Source organism: Phyllostomus discolor, chromosome 1 (assembly GCF_004126475.2).
Source record: "Phyllostomus discolor isolate MPI-MPIP mPhyDis1 chromosome 1, mPhyDis1.pri.v3, whole genome shotgun sequence".
NCBI classification, from domain to species: domain Eukaryota; kingdom Metazoa; phylum Chordata; class Mammalia; order Chiroptera; family Phyllostomidae; genus Phyllostomus; species Phyllostomus discolor.
In genome coordinates, this window is record NC_040903.2 from 163,939,764 (window position 1) to 163,965,491 (window position 25,728).

The following is a 25,728-nucleotide window of genomic DNA, read 5'->3' on the forward strand; positions in this document are numbered from 1 at the left end:
GGCTTCATTAAGAAGGTAACATTATGTACAAAAAAAATTAAAGCAAGCCCTGGCTGGTATAGCTTAGTGGATTGAGTGTGCACTGCGAACCAAAGGGTTGCTGGTTTGATTCCCAGTCAGGGCACATGCCTGGGTTGCAGGCCTGGTGAGGGCCTCCGTGAGGGCCATGAGAGAGGCAACCACACATTGATGTTTCTCTCCCTCTCTTTCTCCCTCCTTTTCCCTCTCTCTAAAAATAAAGAAAATTTTTAAAAACTTAAAAAATTAAAGAAAAAGGGAAATTGAAGAAAAGATATATTCAGTTAATACATAGGGAAGAAAAAAGAGTTAATATCAAGGATATAAAAGATAAATTGTCTTTTCTTTATTTTTTTAAATTATACTTTATTGATTATCCTATAACAGTTGTCCTAATTTTTTCCCTTTTGCCCCTGTCTACTCAGCACCCCCAACTCCCTCAGGCAATCCCCCCACCATTGTTCATGTCCATGGGTCATGGACTTATATTCTTTGGCTTCTCCATTTCCTATGCTGTACTTTACATCTCCATGGCTATTCTGTAACTACCTGTTTGTGCTTCTCAATCCCCAGACCACTTCACCCATGCCCCCATGCTCCCTCCCTTCTGGCAACCATCAAAACACTACACATCCATGATTCTCTCTCTCTTCTTGTTTGTTTAGTTTGTTTTTTAGACACAATTGTTGATAGTTATGTATTTGTTGCCATTTTATGATTTATAGTTTTGATTTTCTTCTTTTTCTTAAATAAGTCCCTTTAACATTTCATATAATAATGGTTTGGTGATCATGAACTCCTTTGTTTTTTTCTTGTCTGGGAAGCTCTTTATTTGCCCTTCAATTCTAAGTGACAGCTTTGCTGGGTAGAGTAATCTTGGCTGTTAGGTCCCTGCTTTTCATGACTGTGAATATGTCTTGTCAATCCCTTCTAGACTGTAAAGTCCCTTTTGAAAAATCAGCTGACAGTCTTATGAAAATTTCCCTGTAGGTAACTCACTCCTTTTCTTTTGCTGCTTTTAAGATTCTTTATCTTTAACTTTTGGCATTTTAATTATGATGTTTCCTGGAGTGGGCCTCTTTGCATCCATGTTGTTTGAGATTCTCTGTGCTTCCTTGACTTCCATGTCTATTTCCTTCACCAAACTGAGGAAGTGTTCTTTCATTATTTTTTCAAATAGATTTCCCATTTCTTGCTCTTTCTCTTCTCCTTCTGGCATCTCTATGATGGGAATGTTGGAACCCTTGCGACTGTCCCAGAGGCTGCTTCCATTATCCTCATTTTTTTTTTTTGGATTCTTTTTTCTTCTTGTTGTTCTGATTGTTTTTTTTCCTTATGTTCCAAATCATTGATTTGATACTCAACTTCATTCACTCTACTGTTGTTTCTCTGTAAATTGTTCTCTATTTTAATTAGTATATCCTTCATTTGTGGCTGAATCTTTTTATGCTATAGAGGTCCTAATTAAGTTCCTTGAGCATCCTTATAACCAGTGTTTTGGACTCTGCATCTGATAGATTGCTTATCTCCATTTTGTTTAGTTCTTTTTCTGAAGTTTTGATCTGTTATTTCATTTGGGCCACATTTGTTTGTCTCATTTTGGCAGCCTCCCTGTGTTTGTTTCTATGTATTAGGTAGAGTTGCATGATAACCTGTCTTGATAGCATGACCTAATGTAGTAGGAGTCCTGTAGGGTCCAGTGGCACAGCCTCCCCTACCACACAAACTGGGTACTTGAGGTGCACCATCCATGTGAGCTGAGTACACCCTTCTCTTGTAGTTGAGCCTTGATTACTGGCCCAGGAATAGAACCTGCAACCTTTCAATTTATGGGACAATGCTCCAACCAACTGAGCCACACCAGCCAGGGCAAAAATACAAATTCTTTTAAGATGAAAAGACAGCCATGACTTGTATGGCTCAGTTGGTTGGGCATTATCCCACAAAGTAAAAGTTCACCAGTTTGATTCCCTATTAGGGCACATGTCGGGGTTGCAGGTTCAGTTCCAAGCTGGGGCATGTATGAGAGGCAACTAACCGATGTTTCTCTCACATTGGTGTTTTTCTCTCTTACTCCCATCCACTCTCTTAGATAGATAGATAGATAGATAGATAATGGATAGATAGATAAAATTCTTAAAAAAAGAGAAGAAAAGACATTTGTTCCTGTCCAAAATGGAAGGGTAATGAAGAATTGACCATCAATGAGTGGGGCACCCCAGGAAAATAAACTAAGAAGGAAATGAATGGAAATATTGGATGTAAGACTTGGGAAAATGATTAATAAAAGAAAAATGAGAAGTTAGTAGAGAAGAAAAGCCAGGGATGTGAGAAAAAATAAAGTATAAAAAGAAAATAGAGAGAAAAGAAGGAAAGGAACCCAAATGTACATACATGTGCATGCTTAATTTGTAAGAGACAGAAAAGAATCCTGAGCTGGGCCCCTGGCAGCTAATACTACAATAAGCAGGGACCTAGGCAAGCAGATCAACCAAGAATTGCTACTATATCCTTTTGTGACAATATGGATGGTCCTAGAGAGTATTATGCTAAGTGAAATAAGCCAATCAGAGAAAGACAAATACCACATGATTTTGCTTACATGTGGAGTTTAATAAACAAAATAAACAAACAAACAAAATAGAAACTGATTCAGATACATAAAACAGACTGATAGCTGGTGGAGGGGGTTGTGAAGCTGGATGAAAGAGGTGAAGGGCGGAAGAAAGAAAGGAAGGAAGGAAGGAAGAAAGGAAGGGAGGGAGGGAGGGAGGGAGGAGAAGGAGAGGGAAGGCAAGGCAAGGGAAGGAAAGAAAAAACTCACAGACACAGACAACAATATGGTGATTACCAGAGGGAAAATGGGTGAGAGGAGGTAGAGTTGGTACAGGGGGGATACATGGTGATGGAAGAAGACTTCACTTTGGATGGTGAACATACAATACAATATACAGATGATGTATTATAGAACTATACACCTGAAACCTACATAATCTTATTAACCAATGTCAACCCAATACATTAAAAAAAAAATAATAAAGTAGCCAAGAATGGCTACTACAAATCAAGTCAGCCCTGCATTTCCAAGTCATTAAAAAAAAGATAACACTAAACTTCTTGTACCAGCTCCAAAGACAATTCTTTAGATATCTATTCTTGACGTACTAGTTTTTAAAAGAGATGAAAATAACTGGTAAATTGGCATTTGATTTGATATATAAATTCTGTGTGTGGGGGGGGGGAATCCAAAAGAGGAGTGTAGTTCTTTTTATTTTGATGGAAATTATATAAGTTCACAAAAAGAGCTATTCAACATAAAGTGCAGTTAGTTAAGATAACTCTTAAGTGAAATTTTCTGTAAAAGAAAATCCAATCACATACATTCCTCATTCCCCAGGCACAGTATTTCCAAGGTTATGCCCATTAGAGGAAAGAATTCACAGTTCACTCAGACAGCAAAGTACACATACCACAATATGTATAAATAAGTTTGGAATCAATAAAGCGGACTCTGAGATTGTGGAGCACAGCAGGCTCATGAAGATAGCTGAGGGCCGTGAGGTCATTTTCACCCACGAGTATGTCAGGGTTTCTTAAGTGAGGCAGTTCCTTGGTCTTTGGATCGAGACGATATTCCAAATCCTGAAAATGCACAAGACACAGCATCTGGATAAATCAGGCAGTAAACGAGAAACAGGGCCATGCATTTTGCTTATTTCCTATTTCTGACTTGATTCTCAACTATTAAATGCATTCTTTTCCTGGCACCTTCCAAAACCACAGAAATGGTGAAAATGGCAAAAGTAATGAGTTTTCTTTTTTACTAGGTATATTAACTCATATTAATAATTGTTGCTAATATAGTTTAAGAAGTATTTGCTTATATCTTCTTTTACCCATTTACTGAACCATAAGTATTTAACCTTTAAGTTCTTCTTCTCTTTACCTAGGATAAATTGAAGACAGTATAATACAGTGGTTAAGAACTTGGCTCTAGAGTGAGATGGACCTGAGTTCAAATTCTAAAACTGGTACTTAATTCTTTTGTGGTCTTGAGTATATTACTTAACCTAAATCCTTCACTTGTAAAATGGACATAACAGAATCAGCTCACAGGGATGTGGTAAAAATTAAAGGAGACAATGCCTGATACATGGTAAGTACCTGAGAATACTGAAACCCAAGAGATCTAAGAATCCCCTGAAATTAGCTATAACTCTTTAAGTGTATGTCTGTAAATATATACATATATATGAATTTTTTTGAAAGACAGTCCATAGTTTTAATTTGATTTTTAATGAGATGTTTGGTCCCAAAAGTTAAGAAGTACTACTCACTTTAAAGACAAGAGAATATGGCTTTATGGCAAAGCCAAGCATGGAAAATGTGACTCAACTATGTATTAGGACAAATAACATACAAGTAAAAAGGGAAAAAATGCTGTTTAATTGTAGGGAGGGATAAGCTGGTTTTGTAAAAAGTCACCTTTGTTAATACTGAAGAGCTATACAGAGGTCAGATATTCAAATGTGGTTGAAATGAACTATGCTAAATGGTGAGGAAATTTTGCAATCTGGCCTTCTACCCCTCTCTGCCTGCTTATTAGGGTATAATGTCCTTCCCCAAAGCTAATTAGCCATTGTACTGGCCCCTGCAATATACAAAAGCCACTTCTGGCTGTGTGATCTCATGCAGAACTACTTAATGTCTCTGAACCTTAGTTTCCTTATTTGGAAAATAGTTATAATATCACCTACCAACCCACAGGGTTGCTGTGAAAATTAACAAGAAAATATAGCTCAAAGTACCTAACATGTACCTAACAGAGTAGATGATCAATAAATGTTGAATAAATTAATTCCTTAGTTTGGCATTCAAGGCCCTCCTAATCTTGCCTAATTCTTCCCCACCATCTTCCTAACTATTCTTCTTGCCTCTGTATTGCTCTCCTGAAGTTCATCCTGCATGCTGCTACCAATGAGGCCTTTCTAAAACACAAACCTGGCACCCTCTTTTGTTTACAAATCCTGTAGTCACTCTCCGTAGTGTACCAGTTGATGTCTTAGAGTTTTAGCAGGAAATCAGGTCTTCGGTGATCTGGCTCCCATCCCTACCCTTTTGCTGGTCCTGTATTGTCACTTTATATTCCAACGAAATGAACTTGTGTAGTTCCCCAAACACACTATACTGTGCATGCCTCCCTGCCTTTGACCATGCTTTTCTGCACCCTGAAATGCACTCCCCTTGTCTACTCATTCCTCAGACAATGCTTCCCTGACTCCTTACCTTCCCTGGCCCCCTGACCACTCCCCCACTTTTGTTTCTCATTTACACTTATTACATTATAAGTCACACTATTCCTAAGTACATCTATTTCTCTTACCTGACATTGATGTCAGAAAGCATACCTTTTGTCACCTCTTAACATGAAATATAGCCAGTACATTAATATTCAAGTCCTGAATTAGAACACAAACCCTTTTAAACCTCTACTCCAATCAACTTGTTATAATCACTGTCTCCAAAATGCATCCCAAGCCTCACAGAGTCTCCCCCTTTATCTTCGTCAATTCAAATTCTATCTACCTTTTAAGATCCAGTCAAAATCCTTCCTCCTTAAAACTTTCCCTGACAAAGCAACCCATAATGAAATGCCGCTCTGTGGGGAACCTGATCCTCACAGTCTTTACGGTATAGTAGAGTGGTTATGAGCACAAACCATGAAGGCAAATTTCCTGGCTTTAAATCCCAGCTTCACCTCTTAATACCTATACAACTTGGTGCAAGTCCCAAACTCTGAGCCTCGGTGTCTTCATCTATAAAGTTGTAATAATAACAGACTCACCTTATAGGCTTGTTATGAGGATTCAATGAGTTATAGCAAATAAAGCACTCACTAAGTGCTCAATACCTGTTAACTGTCAGGATAGTATTAGTCAATTGGTAGTTCATCATAAACTTACCTTTTGACATCTTTGTGGTACTGAACTATTCTATATACACTGTATTTTACTTAACTTTTCAGTATTTATACCTAGTTTCCCTGGCTAGATGACAAGTTGCTTAAAGGAAATTAATGTCACACAGGTTATTAAGAAAAAGTGGGATGTGCCTTGTCAAACACAGTGGAGACTGACAAGTGTGGCACTAAGACCAGCCCACGCATCCAGTGAATGCAAATAGGGAAATATAGAGACACAGTTGGTTTTAAATTTTATTTTTTAAATATTTTTCAAATAAGTAGTTCCAACAAATACCAAATCTCAGACTAGCTCCTTAGATGATATGAAATACAGAGTCTGGCAGAAGTAATGCCTGTTTGGTGGTTGGCAGGGTAATAATATGGGTGTAATAATTTATAGTTTTAATTTGAACATTTCACCTAACATGTCACATGGTATGTTTGAGTGTGATATTGTTATGTTACAGAGCTACATGCTTATGATTTTATAATAAAAGATTTTGTAATGAAAAAGGTGCATTATTGTGCTGGACACTATATGTTAGTTAATATTAAAACATTTTAATGCTAGCCTAAACAAAATACAGATAAAGAGACACATATTTGGGAAGATTATATGTGAACCTAAACCAAATCATAATTAATGAAGCAAAATAATGGATTTTTTAAGTATCTGCTATTTCCACTAACCCTTTGGGATAGAGAATTGAGTTTGCCATTGTGCCATTCTTTATCAATTTAATAAGTAAAAATATTAAATTAGTTCAAAATTTAACTTCCAGCTGAAGTTATGTATACCACAGCAAACACAGTTTTGAATTCCCTTTATTTTATGCCAATGACAACAAATAAAAGCCAAATTCTTACCTTTCCTTCCTCAAGCTGAAGCAACAGGACTTTATCTCCAGGCTTATAATCTTTGAGCAACTCTGCTGACTTCCAGACTTCCTCAGGATCAGGTATCCAAACCCTGGCAAACTAGAAAACAAAAAGAAAAAAACTTAAACTGGAAAATCAATTACTTCATGGTGACATATAAAACATATGGATTTATTTATAATTAAATAATTTATGAAAAAATAATTCTTGGCTAATATGAAATTTAATTTTTAAATTAGTAGATAAAAAATATTTTAGCTCCACTAGTACTATCATGTCCACATAACACAAGAAGTATGTTCTGTATTTAGTAATAATTTCACAATATATGTAAGTTAAATCACTATCTTATGCACCTTAATCTTATACAGAACTGTATGTCAAATACATCTCAATAAAACTTGGGAAAAAATCTATGCTCTGAAGAGACAGCTTCAATGAAAGTATAACTTTGCTTTGTATAGTAAATGGTACCTGAAAATACATAATTTTAGGTTAAAATGTACATACAAATCTATTTTCTCACTAAATGTGGACTTTCAAAACATGATTTTGAATCACTGGTGTGGCAGCTCTGCCAGTTTCGGCAACAAACCTATCTGTTTATGGCAGGATTTACAATCTGATTTTTTTATTGTGCTTTCCATCCTGTGCTCTGCAAAGTCAGTGATTACTCAGGTACTCCCCAGGGCCATTACAGTGTGGAGAGAACAGTAAGCTCATGACTTGGAGCCACAGCTGTTTGACATACTGGGTATTTGGAATTTTCTTTGAAGGAAGTTCTATTGTGAGAAAGAGAGAGAGAGAGAAATAGAAAGTATTGTTGTCTAGTATTGTACCTTCATTATTTTATAAAGATGAGTGAAAACGGTGAAAATGTGTATTTAGCCAGCAATATGTTTGGGTCTCACGGCTTCAATATGATGAAAATAGTAAGGTCAAGGGTTCCTGGAGCAGATCTTTAGCTTCCACTAGACACTCTGGATTTAAGCCAATTTTGGACTTGGGGTTAATGTTAAAGAAAAAGAACAAAATATAGTAACATGAAAGAATACTCCAAATACTATATTGAAGAGATGTGTTATGACTTCATGGATTCCTCAGGAAGGAGTCTCCCTTGAAAACGTATGTACCCTAGTCCCTGATGCCCATTTTCAGGAATATATGAAAATACCACTATCAGCCTTTCTCCACTTCATTTTCTTTAGAGCTCTCATGACTACTTGAACTTATTTACTGCTTGTTTACTTATTTATTATTTCTCTATCTTCATTAGAATGTAAGTTCCATGTCTGTATTGTTCGACATAATATAGAGTACCTGTGTACCTGGTACATGCCTGGGCACTTAGTATTTGTTGAAAGAATCTCAGAATAAAAGTTATCTCCTTAAATTGAATAAAACAGTATGGTAAAATTAACTTGCCCATTGCTTTATTGTTCTTTTACTATCACACACTCGTGCACACTTTCTGTCTGAACAGTTTGCAGAGGAAACAGTACTGAACTAAGTCATGGGTTCCAATCTCAGAACCTCCATATTGGCCTTTCAGCCTTTGATTTGGGCATCTGTACAATGGGGGCGACAGCAGTCCTCATCTAGTTCACCTCAAGGGCTTATATACAGAACCCTTGTGGAAAACATAAACCAATATATAAGTACAATTGTTAATAAGTGTTTTTTCCATAGGAAGTGATTGCTAATGTTCTATGTCAAGCATGTTTCTGAAATTAGTTCTGTAACTTTCCCCACAGTTAAACAGCCCATAAACTGAATACACATTACTAAAATCTTACTCATTCAATAAACGTTCTGGGTACCAATTGCTATAACTCTGAGGTTCACTTTAGAAAACCAATATTGCCCTAACTTTCTCTGGAAGAATTTTACTGTTTCTAGAAAAGATATGAAGTATATGAGATAAAAAGTCATAAAGTTACCTACTACCCTTGCCTATAAAACTAAAAAAGCAAAACAGGTCCAAGTGAGTTTGTAGAAGTCTCACTGACCACCTCTAAACATGAGATTTTCCACTAAATCTAGAAAGAGGAGCCTCTGTGTTCTTTGTCAATAGCAAGCTGCAGCTCAGATTCACAGCTATACTGGAAACAGTAATGAGTCTTTAGAAACAGACATTTCCAAAGGCTAGACTTCCAAAAGCTAGGTATTAACAACAGATAGTAGAGGGAAGCCAAGGCCCTTGAACTGTCCAGAGGCAATATATTTAAACACCAAACATCACCCTGATAACCAACTGCCCCTTAATTTTAACTCTATTTCTTGGAAAACTATCCAAGGAGAAATAGGTCAAAATCAGTCTATTATTACCACTGTCATTTTATGGTTCTTTTCCACCTTTAATGGTTATTGCAGAAGCAACCATACCAGAACTGGGTCGTTTGGGGAGGTGTAAGTACTATAGTTGCTGAAGCCCAGAGGAATCTCCAGCTGACCATGCCCCTTCCTATTGCCTCTGTCACTGCCAACCCTACTTTCCACTTCTCCCCCGGACCCCCTAGGAAAATACCCATGGCAGCCGGAGGAAGAGGATTAAACTTGTCCAGCCACATCCAGTGTCCAAGACTGCAGGAAGGAAGACAAGAAGTCAAGGCCACAAAATCACATGAGAAAGCTAGAAATGGGACATGGCAGCAAGAGTCAGGCAGGAATCAGAATGAGGGGTGGACACACACACCTGGAAGTCCACTCAGTGCTTCCTGGTGAAACAAAAGCAGTTAGATAACCCAGACAGAACACAGCTCCCAGCAAGACTAAGGAGAGTCCAATGTCACGTAACTCACTGTCATGATTAACTGATAAAGGATGGGCTCTCCTACAATGCTCCTCATTCCCTTTTCCATTCATACTACTCTAGTTTCATCCCTTGTTATCTTGTAAATCCCTCAAATATCTCACTCATGATAGCTCAGACTTTATTTTGGTTATTTATGGGTCTCTCTGCCTCTCACACTGGACTATACATCCTTATGCCATCTTTGACTCTCCTCTAAGGCTGGCCAAATTCTTTGCCCACAGTCATTGGGCAGCACCTTTGTGCTGATTTTATTTAAGACAGAGGCAGGGCAAGGGAAGGAAAAATGATGGGAGAGCTGAGATGAAAGGTAGCAAAGGCAAACTTCATAGGCCTACCTCAGGGTTTTTCCTGAAGCCACAAAGCACAGTTGAGATGGGGTAGGAGTCAGAGACTTGAAGAAGAGAGATTTCTGAAGTAATATTCAAAGAAAGAGTAAATATTTGATGTAGGACTAGTAGAAGAGAAAACAAGAATTGGGGATCTGAGGTACTGTTACTAAAGCAAAACAAAAAACAAAACAAAAAACTGTAGGAGATGAAGAAAAGAGAAAAAAGACTTAAAGCAGATAATGTGAAATGTAAAAACATACCAAAGAAGATCTGTGATAATTCAAAGTAACACCTGATTAGAAAGAGAGTAAGGACAAAATGGAGATAAGCTTAATTTTGTAACAGTAAAAATCTGAGAAAATAATGCTCCCACAGATTTAAGTTGCATAATAGCTTACAAGGAAAATAAAAGCCATGTACTGTTGTACAGTACGATTTAATGATGTGTACCTGGCAGCGATGAGCTAATTCTGACAGAGTCTAATGCAAGAGCACTGGAAAGGCAGGTTGGGGGCCATGCGTGCACCAGTACTTGGCAGAGAGAGGCACTGGGCAGTGTTGACTCAGGCTAGCATGGCCCTCGTACCTTCTCAGGGGTTACATGCGTCGCTGCACCCGGAAGGAGGCACCAGTCATCTTTCTTTTTGAATCCTACCACACAGACAGAACTCAAGAGATCCCTGACTAGTGCTGATGGCTCACTGGAAGTTTTACTAATTTGCATTTTGTCAGTCAAGAAACCCTGAGCTGTGGGCACCAAGAGCAGTTGTTTCCGATGCCTGAGACACTTTGAGAACCAGACTGAGAGCGCTAACAGAGTAAATGACCAGTCCCCAAGTGCTCCCAAAATCTGACCCATGTGATTCTCTCTCCTTCCCCAAACTCCCACATACATTAATCGTTTTCATACAGCACGCATGTACATCTTTCCTAGCTCCCCTATTAAACCATAAGCAGCTTGGCAACATGGAACCTGCCTTGATTCATGTTGGATATCCCATTGTGAATGTTTGCAAAAATGAATGCCTTACATGACAATTCAAAAAAACTATGATAAAAACTAATTATCCTCGAGGCTACAAACTGAAGCAGGAAAGAAATCCTAAATCAACAACGCCCCTGCCTCTAAACTCTGACATTAACACTAATACTCCACATGGGTACTAAGTAATTCATACTACCCTTACAGCATATTTTTAATGTAAAAAATTCAGAAATTCCAACTCTAAAGCACATAATAGATTTTACAGAATTTTTATACATACACACATATACATATACATATACATGTATATATTGATACTCCATATGGTTACTAAGCAATTCACATAACTCTTATGGCACATTTCTGATATAAAAAACTCAGATACTACTACCCCAAAGCACATCATGGGCTTTCCAGAATTTTTATGCACACACATACACACACAGCAAATACTTGTTGAATGAAAGACTGATATAATGAACTCCTATATACCCACCACTTAGGTTCAGAGACAGAACAGTACTATTACCGAAACTCCTCAATGAAACATATTCTTGAACACTTCATTTTCTCTCCCCAATACTATTTTCCACACCAAAATATGGGTTTGCTGTAGCCTGAAAAAGCCTTGCTGCCTCACATTTGTGTGTCTTTGTCCCAGCTATTTCCTCCACCTGGAACACAACCTCTCCTCCTTATCTGCCGGCAGACTCCTATTTGTCCCTCATGTCTGTGTTAAAGTAGCACCTATTTTAAGATGCCTTCCTGACCTACCATCATTTGGCACTCCTTCTCAGTGTCCACACTACCTCGTGTAACCTTCCACTAAATCTTTATTCCACAAAATAATGACTCTGCATGCCTACCTCCCTCTAGAGACTGTGAGCTTCTTGAGAGAAGGGGTGTATCTTACTCATCTGTGTCTTTTCAGCACCTAACACAGGGTATGCCTATAATAATTTCTTAATAAACTTTCATTATATGAATATTCTTAGCCTCAGACATTATACTGGGTAAGAGGGCAGACTAAAAGATGTATTGGCAAGAAGCTGTCAGAATCTTCTGAAAAGGTCTATAATTTCCAGAACTAGAGAAAAAGGTAAGCAATATTTGAAAATTGAGTTATGTAGAAAATCTGGATGGGACAGAAGGAAAAAGAGCCAGGCATTTAAGTAACAGACAGGTAATGAAATATCCTTTCCTATCCCCTGCACCCCAAACCTCCACCTCAATTCCTTCATAATTCATGTGTTTGGTATAGAAGTTACCCCTCACTTCTAGAACAGAACACTCCACTCCCAACCCTACCCAAAATTCCTCACTCAGAAGGCAAAAGTGTTGTGACCACCATTGGAATCCTGCAGTATTCCAATTGACTCTGACCACAGAATGGGGCTCTGCCAAAAATGACTTTAGGGAAAAAGAGTAGGAAATAATCTCAGTTTACCAAGGACTAAAATTTTAACAAATGATTTCGGGTTCATTTAATTCTATAAAAAACAAAATGACACGGTTGGTTGAAGACATTTAATTTCTTCATTAACTCTTGAAGTTACCCTGCACATACAGTAACAAGCACATGGTTTAAAAGTAAACTAAATGCAAGTCAGCTTCCAACAGACATTGACATTATTTTAAATTCATGAAGAAAACAAGAACTTTCCAAATTAATGTTTATGTTTTATTACCACCTACTAATAAAAATTAAATAACCTTACTTCTCTAGAATTTTATGTGAGATTGCAGAGCTTTGGAATGAATATTTTTAGATACTGCAGTTCCATAATATTCCCTAAAGATTATTTTTGGAATTAGGTCTCACTTCATAAGCATAGTCTTAATATGCACATCAAGAAAAATTAGTATTTCATCACTTCCAGCCAAGGTGGAGGTGTAGGTAGATACACTTTGCTTCCTCATACAACCAAAAGAAGGACAACAAATTTAAAAACAAAAAACAACCAGAAACTCGAAAGCTGTCAGAAAATCGAACTGTATGGAAGTCTGACAACCAAGGAGTTAAAGAAGAAACATTCATTCAAACTGGTAAAAGGGGCAGAGACAGGCAGTCTGGGTGGAGAGGACAAGTGGCAAGGTGGCAGGTGGCAGACCAGACGGTGCCATATTTGTGTGCGGATAAACCAAGAGTAACAACTGGAGAGCAACATAGACCATACATCCCAGGGTTCCAGCACAAACAAAATAAAGACTCAGAACCTCTGGCTGTTAAGAACCTATGGGGGTTGTGGTGGTGGGAGAAACTGCCAGTCTCTTGAAAGCTGGACAAGAGCTGAGCAAGTAGCATTGTTCCCTCTCTGACCCCCTCCCCCACATACAGTGTCAAAAAGCAGTGAAGTGAGTTATCCCACCCCTGAATACCGAAGGCTCCGCCCTTTATAATGTAACAGGTGTACTGAAACAAAGAAATATGGCCTAAATTAAAGAACAGGCCAAAACTCCAGAAAAAGAACTAAGTGATGAGGAGATAGCCAACCTATCAGATACACAGTTCAAAACACTGGTAATAGGGATGTTCACAGAAATCATTGACTAAGGATACAAAATAGAGGAAAAAGTGAAGGTTATGCGAAGAGATATAAAGAAAAATATACAGGGAACCAACAGTGAGGGGAAGGAAACCGGGACTCAAATCAACCATTTGGAACACAAGAAAGAAATAAACATTCAACCAGAACAGAATGAAGAAACAAGAATTCAAAGAAATGAGGAGAGGCATAGGGACCTCTGGGACAACTTTAAACATTCCAACATCCAAATCATAGGGATGCCAGAAGGAGAAGAGGAAGAGCAAGAAATTGAAAACTTATTTGAACAAGTAATGAAGGAAAACTTCCGCAACCTGGTGAGGGAAGTAGACTTCAAAGGAAGTCCAGGAAGCTCAGAGAATACCAAAGAAGTTGGACCTAAGGAAGCACACAGCGACGCACATCATCATTAAGTTGCCCAAGATTAAACATAAGGAGAGAATATTAAAAGACGCAAGAGAAAAGGAAACAGTTACCTACAAAAGAGTTCCCATAAGACTATCAGCTGATTTCTCAAAAGAAACCTTACAGGCAAGAAGGGGCTGGAAATAAATATTCAAAGTCATGAAAGGCAAGGACCTACATCCAAGATTACTCCATCCAGCAAAGCTGTCATTTAGAATGGAAGGGCAGATACAGTGCTTCCCAGACAAGGTCAAGTTAAAGGAGTTCATCATCACCAAGCCCTTAGTATACTGAATGTTAAAAGGACTTATATAAGAAAAAGAAGATCAATCAAAACTATGAATAGTAAAATGACAACAAACTCACAACTATCAACAACTGAACCTAAAAAACAAAAACAAAAACAAACTAAGCAAATAAGTAGAGCAGGAACAGAATCACAGAAATGGAGATCACATGGAGGGTTATCAGCAAGGAAGGGGATGGGAGGAGAGCAAAAGAAAAGGCACAGGGAATAAGAAGCATAAACAATAGGTACAAAACAGACAGGGGGAGGTTAAGAATAGTATCATAAATGTAGAAGCCAAAGAACTTGTACGTATGACCCATGGACATGAACTAAAGGAGGGGGATGCTAGTGGGAGGAAGAGTGCAGGGCAGAAGGGGAGAAAAAAATGTGACAACTGTAATAGCATAATCAATAAAATATACTTTAAAAAAAGAAAAGTTAATATTTCTAGCTACAATTAGCTAGTGGTATTTGAGGATAAATTACAAAATTCTAAATAAATAAAATAATCAAAAGTAAAATGGAATCACTAAGAAAGAAAGGAATTCATGTTGATCTTCCTTATCACAAGACTATCTGTTTGATGAGGATTAAGAACACTCCTAACTTTTCTCTCCTTTACTTAATTCTTGCAATAGGCTTTCTAAGTATTATTACTAAAGAAGGCCTTCATTCAGCAGTGTGAAAGAGGGAAACAAGAGCCCCAAAGTCAGCCAGCTGATAAATGAAAGAGGCAGGATTCAAACCCAGGATGATCTCAGACTTCAAAATGCTTAGGATGTCTAGTATAAGAAATAAAAAAATCAGTGAAGGGATTGAGCAAAAAAGAAAAAAAAAGAGAGAAAAAACTCATGAACACAGACAACAGTGTGGTGATTGCCAGGGGAGCTGGCAGTGGGGCTGGTAGAGAAGGGTACAGTGGGGATAAATGGTGATGGAAGGAGACTTGACTTGGGACAGTGCACAGATTATATGCTGTGGGACTGTGCACCTGAAACCTGTATAGTTTTGTTAAACAGTGTCACTCCAATAAAATTTAGTAATTAAAAAAGAAAGAATAAAATATAATTCCAATGAATCAGTTTCTTCTGATATGACCAAAGTTGCCCAATTAAGCAGAACAACTACCATTTTCAACACCTGGCTCCCAATTTAGAGAGAAATATAAAAGAGTCATGTCAAATATGTATAGGTATCTCCCTCCTACTCAGAATACCTATCACTCCGATACATGATTTGGTATGAAAATAAGTGGTGGGTAATTTAATTCTTAAAATGTCTCAGCATGGTAAATTTTGAAGAAATCAGACAAAATATACATTATGTGAGACAACACAGATAGGCAGGCACCAGTACGTAGCTCCTTCAGTTTACAAGTGGCTCGCTTCGTTTTACTCCCAGCTTTGGGGACAAACAGTTCTGGCTGAGATCATGGTCTGGTGCGAACTTGGGCACACTGCAGGTCTTTCATGATCTGGCCCCTGTCTACTTCTCCACTCTCATCTCTCACCATTCCTGGCTTGCACTTGACCTTATAACAACTGCAAACAGCATCTGGTTCCTCCATACCTATCTCTTTTACTCACATTATCCCCAACACTGGCAAACCCTTTCCCATCTTCATCATCCATTTAATACTTACGTCCCCTTTAAGGGCCTACCTTTCAGCAGCTTTTGATCACTGACCTTAACAACCAACTTGGAACAAACACTGTGCCTGGCATCGGATGCACCCCATTCCCATAATTCCCTCCTACCTCTCAAATCACTCTTCTTCAGAGTCTTGTGCCAGCTCAGCCTTTTCTATCCAAACTCGAAATGCTGGGATTGCCCAGAGCTCAGCTGAGTCTCTTCCCTCTTCTAATGTAGTATTAAGAATTCAGGCTTTAGGAACAAACTGTATGTGTTTTATTGTTCACTAGCTCTGTGGGTTTTCTGTGCTTCATCTGCAATGAGAGTAATAATAATGCCCACAACACAGGGTTATCATAAAGATTAAATCAGTTAATATATGAAAAGTATTTCTATCTCTAGCCCAGAGCTTTCTGTTGAACTCCAGACCCACATTCTTACACCACTACCTAAGATCTCTATTTAGGTGTCTCAAATGCATCTTAAATTTAAGTCTAAAACTGAACTCTTCTTCCACTGCCTTTTACATCTGTCCTTACTGCGGTATTCCTATGTCAGTAACAGGCATCTCTGCCCAGCTCTTGCTAGAAACCTGATCATTAATTAGCACCACCTTCTCCTGGACCCCTATAGCAAATCCATCACTAAGTCCTACCCTCAATATACAGTAACTTTGAACCACCTCTCTCCACCTCCATGGCCACAATCCAAATCCTAGCACCATCATTCCTCACCCCGATGCTAGAAATAGCTATCAAGCTCTCCCTCTCCTACTCTTTATTAAGAAGCCAGAGTGTTTATTTTGAAATGGAAAAATCTGATGATGTCTCAACCTTGCTTAAAGCTCTTAGTAACTTGGAATAAAATATTCACACAACCCTATAGAGCCTCACATAACTTGGCATCTGTCTCTGGAAGGTCTTGGAGAACCAGCCTCATTTCATGACAGCCCCCACTACTCCCACTGCTTAGCCCTTCTCTCCACCCCACCAAGGGCCATCTGTACTTCTTCCGTCAACAAAAACAGTCCATGCTACCTTAAGCCTAGAGACCTCCTTTCATACTTTCTCTTGGCTTAGAACCCTTAGCTTCATTGTTGTGTTACTGATTCCTACTTATCTTTCACATCTCAGCTTGTATGTCTACTATTTTGAAAGACCTTCCCTGACTTCTCCATCTAAATAAAGCCTCTCTGTTATAATTTCCCACATAATTCTGTACTATTCTTCACTATAAAGACCTTGAGGACAGGAACTATGTCTATTTTGCTCAAAATTGATGCCTAGGGCTAAACATAGTGTCTGATCTATAACAGGAGCCCAATAACCTATTGAATAAATGAATATCCCACTTTATCAAATCTAAGATACCAGCAGTGGTAAGATGCATTTTGAACGTGCAAAAACAATGTGCATGTCAGAATTCAGTAAAAAGAGCAGATCATTATGGGGCACACTGTTCTTTCCCATGTCACTGACTCTATTTTATGTCTGTTGATTTTCCTTCTCTTTTCTTCTACTTTTTAAACTTTTGTCTAAAAGAAATGCATAGCCTTCCTTGAATAAAGCAGAATTTTAAAAACAAAACAAATCATTTAAAAAACTCAGTTTAAGTGTTATGACCTCCAGAAAGCCTTCCTGACTACCGCCATAGTGTTAATTAAGGCAGAGGCTTATGCTTGGACCTTCCATAATTATCTTGTTTTTCTCTCTATTCATTTGCCTCATTCCATCAGTATGACCTTCTCATAGGCCAATCTCTTTAACAGCATTGTGACCTCCTCAAGCACAAGATCTGTGATTTATCCATTGGCATTACCACCAGACCTGTCCCAGTGCTAAGCAGAGTGGATGCTCAAGAGATGTGCATTGAGTGAGTGAATAACTAAATGTTAAGTCTTCATGAGCCATAGAGCTTCCATGGACTTAAAATGCAAAGGGATGTTATGCCAAAACAGAAAGCCAGTCACAGCAGAAACATAGAGAAGAATGAAAATAATTTAATTAGCTACCAACTTACCAAGCATGGGTGAAAAACAGTAACCCAATCAACCAAGGCTTAAAAATAGAAAGCTGACTTGTCCAAATGAAACAGAAATAAATTATCAATAAATAGATTACTTTAAAGATGACAAACAGAACGTGCATAAACATAAAGAGCTTCTAGGTTAGTAAAACTTATTCATATTTATATCTTATGTGCTACCCATCCCTCTGCCCATAGCTTGAGTAGACTTCTGATCAACAGAATCCTTGTAAAAACTAAACAAAACCCAGAATTTCTACTCTGTAGCTTTAATATTTTTAATTACATGAAGAACAGATTAGGCTAACAACATAAGGCTATAGAGTTCATCTGATACACTTGAAGGCAGTACTAAACACATGCTGAGTCCAAGGAGGCAGGTGCCCTCAGAGTTACTCTAAAGGAGGAAGAGAACCACAGAAGCAGCAGCACTGGACCAAAGCCAGCTGCTGGCCATGCTTCACCTTGGCCACAGTGAGACAATTCCTAGAGAACCAAGAAGCAGAAGTAATTAGATATTGAGGTTAAAAACTCAAACTCAACAATTCCCAACCCTTCTGAGAAACCAAGAGTACACTCTTCTTTCCTACACTGTGACAGCCCTAGATGCTAACTGGTATCACTAAACTGATAAAGAAGATAAGCAGAATTGAGTGGTTGGAGGTTCTCAATGAGAACGAGAACTAACACAACATTGGAAATAACAGAAAGGTTAAAATCAACTGTCACTCTATATCTTAGGTTGTAAAAATCTCATAGTTCATGAAGTAAAGGTCATTTGTTCTTGAGCAAGGGTTGCTCCAATTGTATATGCTGAAAGAATACTTTTATAGACAAATGCTGCATAAGCAAGTAGAGGTTCTCAAAGAACTTGTGTCTCAGCCTTTTCCTCAGAGGTTAAGCTGGTATCCTGACACTGACTGCACGACACGCTTCTAGCAGATCAAAAAGTATTTCCCTGGAAATAAGAACCTCATTCAGTTTGTAATGACTGAGAAAGAATATTATTTCCTTCTATCCCTCTACAGTGGCTTCTCACTTAAAGAAAAAAATACATGAGTTTTGTATTTGTTCTTAATACATAAAAAACCTATAAATTAAAAAAATTATCATACCTAAAGTTGCTTTCACTTTTGTTAATATACATAGTTTCCCATTACTTTTTTAGCTTACTAATTTTTTTCCTAGTTTTCTTAGTTATTTAAGCTTCTATCACAGACCATTTAATTTGTATTTTAGTGTGCTTCATACAAAAGAAGTTCTGTTTTGCTAGCTCACCCTAGCCTTCATAAAAGCTATACTAAATTTATTTTATTTTCAATCTGTATGTGAAATAATTGGCTTCTCCTATTTACTACCCACTGTGTAAAAAGTGCTTCCTCGTACCTGACCTGTAATTACCTCTTTGGAGCTTCAGGAGATGCTCTTGAGTTCTTATTTATATGGTGAATAAGTCCATGTTGCCCACTTCATGTGCTTCAGAGGTTTCTGAATTTCTAACAGATAGTTTATTCTTTATCCTTCCAAACTGAAGAGTCCATTTTTTAACAGTACTTCACATTCTCTTACTCATTCTAGCTTTTTAAAAATCTCTCTAAATTTGAATTTTCTCACAAAATAAAGCAATTAGATAGTATAGCATTCAGAGTCAAGGTTAAGAGCATGAACTTTGAAGTCAGACAGATTCAATAATACTTCATAAATGTATGACCTTGAGCAAATTACCCAACTTCCTTCCTCAGGGTCCTTATCCATAACACTACTGAATAATACATATGTCAGAGAGTTGTTGGGCAGGTAAATGAAATAAAGTTTAAAGACCATTACATTATATTGTCACCACAACTACTCACCCCAACCACCTCATTGGGCTCTATCTGAATTCCTTTACCATATTCTACAACATAGTGTGCTATTTGGCCCCTGCCCTTGCTTTAAATACCACTAGGGTATTCGCCCTTCCTCTGAGCTCTGGCTGTGCCAGTCTTCTATTGTTCTCAGAACCCCCCAGGCTCTTTCCCACTTTAAGGCCTTCACGTGCCCTCTGTCTAGAGCATCCTATCCTTATCCCTCAACTTTTCTTACAGCTGGTTCCTTCTGACTCTTCAAGTCTCCGTTTAAATGTCTCCTCAGAAAGGTCCTTCCTGGCCACCCTATAAACTGCTGTGTTTACTTGGGATTGTCTGTCTTCCCAACTAGCCTGAAAGCCCTGTAAGAGCAGATATCACCACTAATTCCAGAACCTAGAAAAATGCCTGGCAGCTAGTAGGTTCTCAATAAATGTGTGTGGAATCAAAGTGCTTAGCATAGCGTCTAGCTGGCTTTAAAAATAGGTGAGGACCAGGATGTGAACACACCATATCAGACAGTTTGGCCTTTATACTGCAGAATACAGGGATTGATTCATCAACGGCTTTTCAGCAGGGTAATGAGTGACCACATGTTTCTAATAGCCTAGTTCTAATCAGTAGTTCTTTAATTATAAAAGCACATTTTGTACAGCTTCTGCTGTGGTTAGTTGCTTTCTCCTCCAGTTATGTGTATATCACTATCACATTTTGACTGTAGACAGGATTTATCTGATATACACAGAATTACTTCCAAAATGTCATTCATATTAGGCAAATGAGGCTCGCCTAATGAGGCCCCTTGGAGGGGCTGGGAGTCAGTTTTATCCTAAGTGCAGGGGTAGGGAGGCCAGTTCAGCGGCTATTGCTGCATGGTTGATGGGAACTGGAGGGCAAATCCTTGCCCTGGAAATAAGGGGTGGGGTGGCGGTGGTAAAGGAGGGACCCTTTAGTGAACTAGGTGTGAGGGCAAATGAGGACACCTTGCAGGGAGGTTCAGTCACCAAAGGAAAAGAACCCTCTGGTCTGCTTATGAACAGAAGCATTTATTTACCTCTGGTCCACAGGCTGCTTCCTTATCCCATCCACTGTCTCTTTTGTAAGTGTCCTTTAAGCTGAATTTTAGCTGGGAAAAGCAGCAATGAAAGTTGACCTAGACCTTATATTTGGAAGACAGGCCACTGAAAAGATGTTTAAGAAAAATTAAAAAACCCTGAGTGATAAAATACATCATAAACAAAGTCAAAATACAAATTGGCCCACTGCCAAAAAAAACCCCACCTGTAACAAACTATCTTTACATGTAAAGAGCTCTCACAAATTAATAAGAAAAAGCTAAACAACCCAGTAACAAAATGGGCAAAAGAAAACAAAGTAACTCACAGAAGCACCACTAAAAAGAAAAAAGGAACATAAGAAAAGATGTCTAATCTCACAATAATTAAAGAAATGTAAATTTAAAACACAATTAAAATTTTTTGTATTGGATTTGAAAAAATTTAAAGGGTTGATAATGTGCTGGGGAGAAAGTAGAAAATCAGTCATTCTCATATACTGGTGATAGTATAAACAGGCACAATCTAATTAGACTGTAATTTGGTCTCTTTTTTTTAAGACTATATTTATTTATTTTTAGTGAGAAGAAAAGGGAGTGAGAAAGAGAGGGAGAAAAACATCAGTGTGTGGATGCCTCTCACACACCCCCTACTGGGGACCTGGTACACAACCCAGGCATGTGTCCCAACTGGGAATAGAACCAGCAACCCTTCAGTTTGTAGGCCAGCACTCAATCCACTGAGCCACATTAACCAGGGCTGGTCATTTCTTTTACAATGTAAAATGAACACTAAACTTGGAGAAGGGTAGACTTTTGATTTTGTACTTTATGTACTCCTATATTCTACTTTTTTGAAAAAAATCCTCACTCAAGGATATATTTATTGATATTAGAGAGAAAGGAAGGGAAACATCGACGTGAGAGAGAGAGAAAAACACTGATCTGCTGCCTCCTATAAGTGCCTGAACAGGGACTGGACCCACAACTCAGTTATGTGCCCTGACTGGGGATCAAACCCGCAACAGTTCTGGGTACAGGATGACACTCCAACCAACTGAGACATGAGCCAGGTCTATATTTTACATTTTTGATAAGTATTATTTATAATAAAACCAAAAGTTTTTAAAATATGCATATCCTTGACTCAGAAAGTCTGTATCTAGAAACTCCCTGCTATGGATACCAAAAATAGAAATAATTACAGTTGATCCTCAGACAATGTGGTTTGAACTGTGCAGGGGTCAACTATATTTCCAAAGACGTTCTGCAGCACTGTTTGTAAATGTGAAAATTTAGAAAAAACACAAAGATTAATATATACCTACATTAATATAAAGGCTAATGTAATTGTAGTAATGTATAGTTAGTAGATTATGGTGCAGCTACACAGACGAATACTACAAAAGAATAAAGTAGTTCTATATGTATTGACACAGAAAGAAACTATTAGTTGAAAAAGGACAAGTTGTAAAACAGCATCATTTTATGATTCTACTTTTGTTCAATGCATATTTATAGATCCATATAACATAGTGGTTTGATAGTCAGAAATTTCATTCATGGTTTCCACTCTTTTTGATCCCTGAAAGTCTATGGCATCTGAACATTCATCCCTTTGCCCAGTCACAAATGAGTGACACTCTCTGTGAGACCTTCCGGGGTAAGGGAGACCAGAGCTGGATAGTGGGCCTGGCCCTGCCCTGGACTCGCATCTCAACTTGGCTTTGCTCTTGTCCATTAGTCTGTGTGTGCAGTCCTGAAGAGATTTTTAAAAACACGTACACACAAACTGTTTCTTTGTAGGAGAGAGCTGTGAAAGAAAGCTACCTGTTTGCACCTGTGATAAAAAGTGAAAATTTTGTAAAGAATCTCTGAAAGTGACTGTTTTAACCATACATTGTCTCTTCTACCCCAAACCCCAAATCCTAGCCCACCCTTGGCCCACAAAGCCCCTGGCCCCTCCCCTCCTCTCCAGCTTTCTCTTTCATACTGCCCCTTTGCTTCTTTGTACTCCAGCCCCACTGACCCTTCAGTTCCTCAAAGATGCCAACCTCTACCCACCACAGGACTCCTGAAAATCCACGCTCTTCTGCTTGGAACTCCACTCTCCTCATTAACAACTAGGCTTCTTTCAAACCTCAGTTTGGCTTTTGCTCTTTCAGAGAAACATGCACCCCCAACTGATCAGCTGCTGCTGCTCTGTGTGCCATCACAGCACTGTGAACCTCCCCTTTGGGGATACAGCATGGCTATGCCATGACATTTGTTGCTCTCCTCCCAGTAAACTCCATCCTGCCTGATTTTGCTCACTGTTGCATCTCTACCATCTAGAACAGTGCCTGGAACATGAACAAACAGTATGTATATGCTTGTATATGCATTATTATTAATAACTTGCTAAACACACTATATAAAAAATTATCACCAGCAATGAACAAGTAGAATTTGAAATTAAAAATACCACATCATTTATATTAGCACCTTCCAAAAACAAAATACTTAGGTATAAATCTAACAAAATATACACAAGATTTATATAAGGAAACTACAAACTCTGATGAGTGAAATCAAAGAAGAACTAAAAAAGTAAAGAGATATTTTATGTTCATGATTAGGAAGACTCAGTATTGTCAAGATTCAGTTTTTCCCAGCTTGAGCTACAGGTTCATTGCAATCCCAATCAAAATCCCCTTAAGTTATTTTATAGATATCTACAAACTGATTCTAAAACTTACATAGAAAAGCAAAAAGACCCAGAATAGCCAACACAATACTGAAGAAGAACAAAGCTGGAAGACTGATCCTATCTGACTTCAAGACCTATTATACATCTGCAGTAGTTAAGACACATTGGTATTGGTGAAAGAAGAGACACATAAATTAATAGAACAGAACAGAGAGGCCAGAAATAAATCCACGTCAATATAGTCAACTGATCTTTGACAAAGAGCAAAAGCAATACAATGGAGCAAACAGTCTTTTCAATAGAGTGCTTGAATAAGAGGACATGAGAGAAAGAAGAAAGAGAGAAAGAAAGAAACAAACAAACCAGATGCAGACTCTATACCCTTCACAATAATTAACTCAAATGGATCACAGACCTAAATGTAAAATGCAAAACTATAAATTCCTTTTTTATTCTTATTTTGCTTTTTTATTCTTATTTTCTTAAGATTTTATTTATTTTTTATGCTTTTTTATTCTTATTTTCTTAAGATTTTATTTATTTTTTTTTCAAATGTTCATAACAGTGTTACTTTTTTTTAATTTTTAAGATTTTATTTATTTTATTTTTAGAGAGGGAAGGGAGGGAGGAAGAGAGAGAAAGAGAAACATCAATGTGCGGTTGCTGGGGGTTATGGCCTGCAACCCAGGCATGTACCCTGGCTGGGAATCGAATCTGGGACACTTTGGTTCCCAGCCCACGCTCAATCCACTGAGCTACGCCAGCCAGGGCAGATTTTATTTATTTATTTTTAGAGAAAGGGGAAGGGAGTGAGAAAGAAAGGGAGAGAAATATCAATTGGTTGTCTCTCACATGGGCAGCTGGGGACCTGGCCCACAACCCAGGCATGTGCCCTGACTGGGAACTGAACGAGCAACCTTTTGGTTTGAGTGATGATGTTCAACCCCCTGAGCCACACCAGTCAGGGTGGTGATGCCTTTTTAGATAAAACACCAAAGGTATGATCCATGAAAGAAATAACCAATAAGCTGAACTTAATTAAAACTAAAAAATTTTGCTCTACAAAAGGTAATGTCAATAAACTGAGAAAAGAAGACATAGACTTCAAGAAAATTGCAAAAGGCACATCTGATAAAGGCCTATTACCCAAAAGAATATATAAAGAACCCTTAAAACTCAACAATAAGAAAAAAACCAACATGATTTAAAAATGTGCGAAAAGACCTTAACAGATACCTCACCAAAGAAAATATACAGACACAAAACATATTTCAGCCCTGGCTGGTGTGGCTCAGTGGCTGAGTGCTGGCCTGAGAACTGAAAGGTCGCCAGTTCGATTCCCAATCAGGGCACATGCCTGGGTTGTGGGCCAGGTCCTTATTAAAAGGTGCACAAGAGGCAACCACATATTTATGTTTCTCTCCCTCTCTTCCTCCCTTCTTTCCCCCCCAAAAAATAAGTAAATAAAATATTTCAAAAAAACATATTTCACATCATATGTCATCAGGGCAATGCAAATTACAACAACAATAAAATAACATTACATATTTATTAAAATAATCAAAATCTAGAACACTGAGAAAACCAAATGTTGGTGAGGATGTGGAGCAACAGGAGATCTCATTCTTTGCTGGTGGGAATACAAACTGGTATAGTCACCTTTGAAATACTGTCTGGTGATTTCTTAAACTAAACACACTCTTCTATATGACCCAAAAATTGTACTCCATAATGTCATTCAACCCAAAGGAGCTGAAAATATACGAGGTCTGTCCAGAAAAAGTCCAGCCACTGTTAATATAATGAGCCAATTTGGGTGACATCAATGTAACCTGGAAGCCAAGGAGAGTGGACTGGAACGTGCATGTGTGAACAGTGATGACTTCACTGTACCAGTCAGTGGGAGCTGTAGATGCTGTTGAGTGAGCATGTGTATTGTGTGGCCATAGCATTAAAAATGAGCAAGTAGAACAACAGATGTGCATCAAATTTTGCATTAAGTTTGAATATTCCTCTGAAGAAATTATTCAGATGATTCAGAAGGCTGCAGTTATGGCAACTGTGATTGGCAGCTTCATCACAACAATGTGCACACTCATGCATCATGTCTCATGCAGAGTCTTTTTGTGAAACATACCCGAGTGACTCAAATCCCCTACAACCTAGATTTGGTGCCCTGCAACTTTTGGCTTTTCCAAAAACTAAAATCACCTTTGAATGGGAAGAGACTTCAGACTGTTAATTAGATTCAGG

At 38.1% G+C, this 25,728-nt stretch overlaps 1 protein-coding gene across 6 annotated transcripts in view; it reads right to left on the minus strand.

The window, feature by feature from the left end:
* The window catches only part of MYO5A (myosin VA), a 176,943-nt gene that overhangs the window by 110,427 nt on the left and 40,788 nt on the right, over nucleotides 1-25,728 (minus strand). For all 6 annotated transcript variants that reach the window (XM_036033632.1, XM_036033649.1, XM_036033646.1 and 3 more), the window contains exons 2-3: nucleotides 6,848-6,958; nucleotides 3,489-3,660 (exon numbers count right to left, since the gene is read on the minus strand). In XM_036033632.1, coding sequence (XP_035889525.1) covers nucleotides 3,489-3,660; nucleotides 6,848-6,958 — 283 coding nt within the window. The remainder of the gene's footprint in view (nucleotides 1-3,488; nucleotides 3,661-6,847; nucleotides 6,959-25,728) is intronic.